This window comes from Equus asinus, chromosome 12 (genome assembly GCF_041296235.1).
Source record: "Equus asinus isolate D_3611 breed Donkey chromosome 12, EquAss-T2T_v2, whole genome shotgun sequence".
Taxonomy (NCBI): Eukaryota; Metazoa; Chordata; class Mammalia; order Perissodactyla; family Equidae; genus Equus; species Equus asinus.
The window spans coordinates 12335413-12342411 of record NC_091801.1 but is presented as its reverse complement, the minus strand read 5'-3'; the positions used below and the strand labels follow the sequence as shown (position 1 = coordinate 12342411).

At 39.1% G+C, this 6999-nt stretch overlaps 1 protein-coding gene across 5 annotated transcripts in view; it reads right to left on the bottom strand.

Moving 5' to 3' along the window:
* Positions 1 to 4425: 4425 nt before the first annotated feature.
* Positions 4426 to 6999, bottom strand: part of JPH1 (junctophilin 1) — a 76711-nt gene continuing 74137 nt past the window's right edge. Inside the window, exons 5-6 of one of the 5 annotated variants that reach the window (XM_044765896.2) lie at positions 6903 to 6998; positions 4426 to 6723 (exon numbers count right to left, since the gene is read on the bottom strand). In XM_044765896.2, the coding sequence (XP_044621831.1) occupies positions 6918 to 6998 (81 nt within the window). In that variant the 3' untranslated portion in view covers positions 4426 to 6723; positions 6903 to 6917. The remainder of the gene's footprint in view (positions 6724 to 6902; position 6999) is intronic. The other 4 variants (XM_044765894.2, XM_044765893.2, XM_014853752.3 and 1 more) reach the window with 4 other exon arrangements.

The following is a 6999-nucleotide window of genomic DNA, read 5'->3' as shown; positions in this document are numbered from 1 at the left end:
CGCAGAATACATTCCTTAGGGCAGGACCTGATGTTTAATGACCAAAGAATTTCATTTCAATGAATTTAAAGAAACATCAGTTAAGTACTGTTAAAGTAGGATTAAAGAAAACAATTTAGGTAACACAAACAAACTTCATTCTTGAAGTGGCCAGTCTCCTTTCTGGAAACTGCAAAATGGAGCAGAAAGCAGGAAGCTATTATAGGATGAAGAATAAAGAACACGGAAGAGAAGGATAGAAAATATCTGATAGGCTGGGGCCACGTAGTCAACCTTGTTTGGAGTGAGAAGGCCTGGAGTTGGCGTTTGGGGATTGGCTGAGTGGATATCCTGCGTTTCCGGTCAAGCCGAGCATTTACAGGGACACCCAAGTTATTTAAGTTTTGGTTTGCTGATGTGGCACCCCAGCAGGAGTGACTACAAATTGGGCCTAGAAAATTATTTCAATAGTACCCAATAAACGATGAGGGAATAAGTAAAAACTGCTAATAAAGGTGAGACTATTACTTGTAACAGTACCTACTACATGGGGAGAGTCTATGTGCCAGGGGTTGACTGACCTTATCTACTTTGATTCTTATAAGAACCTATGAAGCAGATATTGTTCCCACTTTACAGACACCAAAACTATCCTTAGCGTCCCAAAATGGACATGTGATATTTGGAGCTGGTGTATCCAATGAACATGAGGAGGACTCAAAAGGAATTATGTGGCTGGTTCCATAAAAATGGCATCTGAGAAAATGGCATGCTTGAATTTAGGCCTTCTTCTGCTTCTCTGTTTGAATTAATATCCTCAGTTAGGCTGCCATGTTTGTCAAGCTGCACTGGTGGATTGTGTGTGTCTAAGCACGCTGCTGGTCTGGGGAGACCGACAAGGAGCTGTGATTAGGTGCGATGGAGAGCTCAGGTTCTGCAGGGCGCTGAGGCATTAGGAGGGTACTGAACATGCAGGCAGTGTTAAGATTCCTGAAAGCTTGAAGCAGGGTCACAAATAGGTTTCGAGTGCTTCCTTTATAATTTACTCAGGTAGTCTTTAGAATGTCAATGCAAATACAGGTAAATTGTTAATAGTTTGAGTGAACCAATGGAAACCCCAAAATATAGTCTGCTGGGATCTTTCAGAGTAGTCATACTCTTTGGTGAAGAAAAAAATGAACATGATTATTAGAAAAAATGGAAAGATATTTCTACACACAAAAATGCTAATAGAAAAAAATACAAACTGGAAAGTAAAGTAAGGAAATGTTGGGAAATAAGAAAGTTGACACTGAGAAATGAAAAATTATGCTGAATTCCTCACATTGCTCGTTATATATGATGACAGACAGCTTGGATGTAGAAATCATCAAACATTATTTTGAGCACAGATAGATTTCATTCTTTGGCACTTTCTTGTGTTGAGATTACTTCCCAAATTCTTGCTTGGTTTCAATGGACTGATGAGTACCCACAGACTTAAGTGATACTTGTCTACTTTTTTGAATGTTGTGTGGATTTGAATGTTTCGAACCTCGGCTAACTTTTATTTGGCCAAATTATCTGGTGTAAAACTGCTTTTAAAATGTTCTCTAGTTATTAGGTGATGGATTCCACCACCTGTTAGCTCTACAACAATGCTAGGTTTGAGCATCTTCTTGGCCTTTATCAACTTAAGAAGCAGTTCCCTGACTTCTAGGTACTTGCTCTAGTGGTTGGAAGCTGTTGTGAGAACATGCCCAGGACCTGAGGAAATTAGATGACTTTTGGTGTCTTCTCACCTTTCCTTCTACTTTTACTACACAGGAGACATGCTATTTATCTATCAGGTTCTTTTCTTCCAACTATGTTCCATAAATGGCAGGAGTGTGACATGTACAGTCCTGAAACCAAAGACCTCCATTGCTTTCCTTTAAGCAAATATCAAGAATTCCACTGAATGTTCGATATTTGTTCTTGATCTTTTATGAATGAGTTTGCTTAGGGCAAGGATGGAGACAAGGAAAGATTTGTACATCAACATTATAATCACCTTCCATTGAATTTATCCTGTGTCCAAATCTTCTCTCTTAAAATTCTTTTCAAAGATGGATATACTCTTTACCACATGAAGCGAACAGCTTTATCAATCACTAGCTGAACAATCTCAGGCCCTCCCTTTTGTGTTATTTCTACTAATAGTTTACCTTAGTAGGCTTGGGATTCAAGACAATACCAAGGAAACATTATGGGACACAGAGATAAAGTAGCAAAAGAACATCATGATATTTGTCTAAATCTTTTAGGCCTTCTAGGCGCTAAGTGCAATCCTGGGTTAATCCTAGAGATCAAGTTCAAATACACACACACCAAGTTCATTTATAATGTGCCTCTTACTCCAAAATACCAAGATATCATTTAAAGGCTAAACTTTCTTAATAATATTTAGTATTTTATAATATTCAAAAATATCATACATACTTTACTAAGAGTCATGAAACAGTAGACCTGTAAATACATTATTTAGAACTTTTAATAGACTCTGCTATAGTGACATCAATCAAGTGGCATTAAGGAACTCATGAAAATGGGCCCATTCACCCCATACCGTTACCTTGAATTTCACCATATTTTCTACCTGTTCATGGCTGATGAGTATGACAGCGTAGAATGCTAGCCAATATATGAAATGAAAAAGTACAACATTTAGAGTCAGATCTGGGACTCCAATACAAATTTTTATAACTTTCTGGCTGCATGACCTTGGGCCGGTCAATTAACTGCAGGAAATCTTTCATAGGCATCTTGTAAGAATCTAATGAGACACTGACGTGAAAGTTCTTTGTAAAGCAAATGTCTCATATTCTACCACACTGCAAATTACATTTTCGTGCAGAGAAGGAACTCTGTAAGTCTGGCCTTTGATTTTCACAGCAGACTCATTGATCACCACTGAAGAAAGACCATCGTATGACCTCTGGCATAATTAACCTTCATAAAGACGTTTTTAGAGGGAGCTCACTATATTTCTTAACATATTGGAGAAACTTACAGGAATTTAAAAATTTCTCCCTAGTTCCTCCAACTAGTAAAAGCTAACACATACAAAGCAGTCCCCTATGCACCAGGCACTGAGCACTTAACACAAACGAGCTCATTTCATCCTCACGACCACGCTGTGAGGTCAGGGCTATGGTTATGCCCATTTTACAGATGAGGAAACCAGGGGCACAGATTGCAGAAGGATCCACACCTGATCACGACCACAGCCAGAATTTCACCCCTATTCACTGCATTCACCAGTATTCATTGTATTCTGTATGTTTTATTTTCTCCCAGTCCCATAAATTAGACCCCTATAGAGACTGTTACAGAAGACTAAAGGACTTTTCAGTACTTTTGGGGTAGGAAATGTTGGACATATATAATTCACAAACCTGGGATAATCAAACGCGGCCTGATGAGCTGTTAGACTGCACTTGCGGAACACGCCACGTCTACAGCTACAGATTAAGCTGGAAAGACGAGGCTACACAACTTTCCGAAGCACGGGGGAGGGCTTCCCGTTGCGCTGACTGTATGCCTGGGGAGCCGCTCACCACGACTCTTGAAATAGTGACTCCATTACAAGGGCATGTAGAATATTTTCCAGATTTCCCAACCGCACAGTCTTCACCCTAGCTTTGGCTTCCGCCATCACCACGTGTGGCTTGGACACGAATCTGGAATCAATAATCTTTCTAGCACCCTGTGCTTTTCCCGCCTGCTCCAGACAGTCTGCTCTGTGTTCCATTCCTTTAGGACGTGCTAGGAGATTAATCACTGAAGTTGATAAATCTGTTTTCCCCCAGAGGTGATAACTTTGCGCCTTATGTGTATGGGGGTCTCCGACACCTCAGCCCTCAACAAGAGCGACTAATTTGGGAATTTAAAAGCACCCGGGCAGCTGCTTTGGAGAATGTCCTTTTATTATACCTCACAGACAGCTTGTTAAGTAGCCGCCTAGGCCAGAACTGAGGACAGCTTCAAAGGGAGCCCGGTGGCTGGAAGGTCTAGTGGCAGCAAGTTTATTTAACTGCACAACGTGCCTAAGCAATAGGGGCCATAGCAACATATTAATTGACTTGGGGTGCAATGGTCAAAAACTTCAATAACTGAAAAGTACTCATGCAGGAGGGAGATTCACTCCAACTCTGAGTTTTCCTTAAAACCCTGGATAGGGCACTAATCCTATTAATGAAGGCACCAAGCAGAGCAATTAATCTTATTTCACAAAATTATCTGAAAGGCCTAGGATGAAAGAAATGCAGAAAGAAATCTTGGTGCAGTATAACTACTTCCTGCCATGTAGGTTCTTTGAGGCCCCCTCCCATTTCTATTGTTAATTTCCTTTCACTACCACCACCACCAAAAAATTCCAGGTAACTCAAGGCAGTAATTTACTCACAGAGGAAACACACCTGCAACTTTATTAATAACCAACTTTTTTTTATTAGAGCAGAACCAGTTGTGAAAACTGTACATTATACATTTTGGTTTCAAGGATTATAAATAAAGGAACTCACAGGTACGGAGTTCCTTTTTCACAGCAAGAAACTTTAAATAAACAAAGTCATGTTTTCTTAAGTACATTGGCAGACTTCATGTGCTGTCCAAAATGTAGAGTACAGTATAACAACCCATTAGAAAGAGCCTTTCATGTAAAATACAGCTGTGCACATTTTAGAAAAATACCAACAATTTGAGCTTTGTTTTTAAAAAAGCTTATAAATCATACATATATTTATAAATGGAACCAACATGCTCACTTTATAAACATATCCTTTAGTTATCTATTACCCATTATTTCCAAAGCATTACGTATTTTAAATAAACACTTAATAAGATTAAATATTTTATTTTATTTTTTTAAAAAATCACCTTTCCCAGAATAAAGAGCTATGGGGTTAGGAAGGAGCAGGGAGGGCATGGGGACTGTGACATAGGAACTTAAATGTTTCTTGGGTAAAAACGTACTTCCTAAATTTCAAAGTCAAAGCAAAATGTAAAAAATAAATAAATATACAAGTTGTAATTTTCATTTGCTCTCTTTCTGCTTTCTTCTTTATTCCACATTGGTCACACCCAGGATGCTCAAGATATTGTACTTCTGCAAAAAACACCAGTGGGTTACTACCCTGCAGGTGACAAGGCATTCAGTCCACACCTGTGCTAACACGTGAATTGTCTCTTCTGCATTGAAAAGGTAGCAAGGTAAAAATAACCTGATGCAACCATGCAGATCGTGAAAATATTTAGGAATAGCTAGTTCCCTCTCCGCAACGTAATGTTTTATAGAGATTTAACAGACACCTTTCCACCCCTGATTTCTTTTTAAATAATTATTTTTATAAAGACTATGTAGTTTCTCTAAGTAAGCATGCTTCTAATAAAGGATAAATTATAAAACGGCAAAAAAAATCAGATTATGTCCGAATGAGAAAGGACTGCAAAAGACAAATATTTAAATAAAAATATCTAAGCCTTTAAAACGTGAAATAAAATTACAAAAGGACTTTGGAGAACACGAGGCATAAAACTGAGAAGCAGAGATCGAACGAAGCTTGAGGCTCTACCTGAATGCATTCAACAAAAATTGAAGTTGGAAAAAAAAAAGAAGAGAGAAGAGCAGTTATTAATAGCATCTTGCTTAACTTTCATGGGAATTAACATAGCCACTGACAAGATTTTATTTGGTTGTAAAGTACGTCAGCAATGAAACTGAATCCTTTAAACACCGATTACTGCAGCCCATGCAACATTTCGATTCTACTTCTGAGAATTCTGTTGTCTTTCAGCTTTTAAAATTTAGCACCTCCCAAGTGCATAACTAATTCATCTCAGTAATGTTAAAAATGTTTAAAATGATTTCTTAGGAAGGTCTGATGCCTTTAAGTTGCAAAATTTTAAGGATAAATAGCCTTTGACAGGTTTAGGAAGACTCAATGACATGAAAAATGATGTATTGGTATCAAAATAAACACATCTTTTCTAGAATTTTGTCATTTCTTTTCCTTGAGATGCAACACATGTGTTTCACCCCGCCAGGACCGCACGTTGTAGATGACCATACACCATATTGAAATAAACAGCAAAAATGAACATAGTCGTGCACAAGCAAACGAAACGTTCTCTCCCGGAACATTCCAGGAGCCGTTAAAGCAGCAGGTCATGGCATAAGACTGGTGAGTGATGCTGCCACCTATTTCTTCTAACGAGATAGGAGTGAATGTTGGAACCACGGCTGCAGCAACACAATCCTCCGACCGCATTCCTCGGGCAGTCGTTGTTTCCCCAGCTCCCTACTGAAAACGTCAGATGGTAAAATAGTAAGGCAGCTGTTGACTTCCATCAGAAAAAAAAAAAAATGCAGCTCCATACATTTCCAGTTTAGTCACACTCTGCTAGGACAGATGGAGTAGCCAACGCCAAGAACTTCGCCGGTTGGGGCTGCTTCAGCAGATTTTAAAAAAGAACGATTATTAAGTTTTGCTCTCCAACATGGCCGCTTGCTTCAGCTCCCAGAGGACCCCAAAGCCACCAGGGATTCCCAGGGGAACCGACAGTCCTCTGGCTGAATTTTCCAAGTTCCATCTCTCTCATCGTGATCCCATGCTAATTGCAAGCCTCCTTCCCTGTGTCTGAGTCTGACTGGGGTGTGCCATTTAAAGGGCTGACACCACTGCAGAGAACTGTGGGCTAACGCCACCAGTTGTCATGACTTCACTGAAGGGTCAAAACATTATATCATTAAGTAACTATGTTGAATCACATTCAGGCACAGCCAAAATTAAAGTGAAGGACAATATGTAGTTGTTTTAAAGAGAGTGCAAAAAAAAGGTAAATTTGAATATGGGAAAAGAATGTTATATACTGTAATTTTATATGGAAATTAAGGCTCTTACCTTTCCTAATTCCAATCAAGTTAGAAAGTGAACAAAAAGGATGGCCAACCCGATATTCAACAGCATGACGAGGACAATCATGACTGAGTTAGGGCCC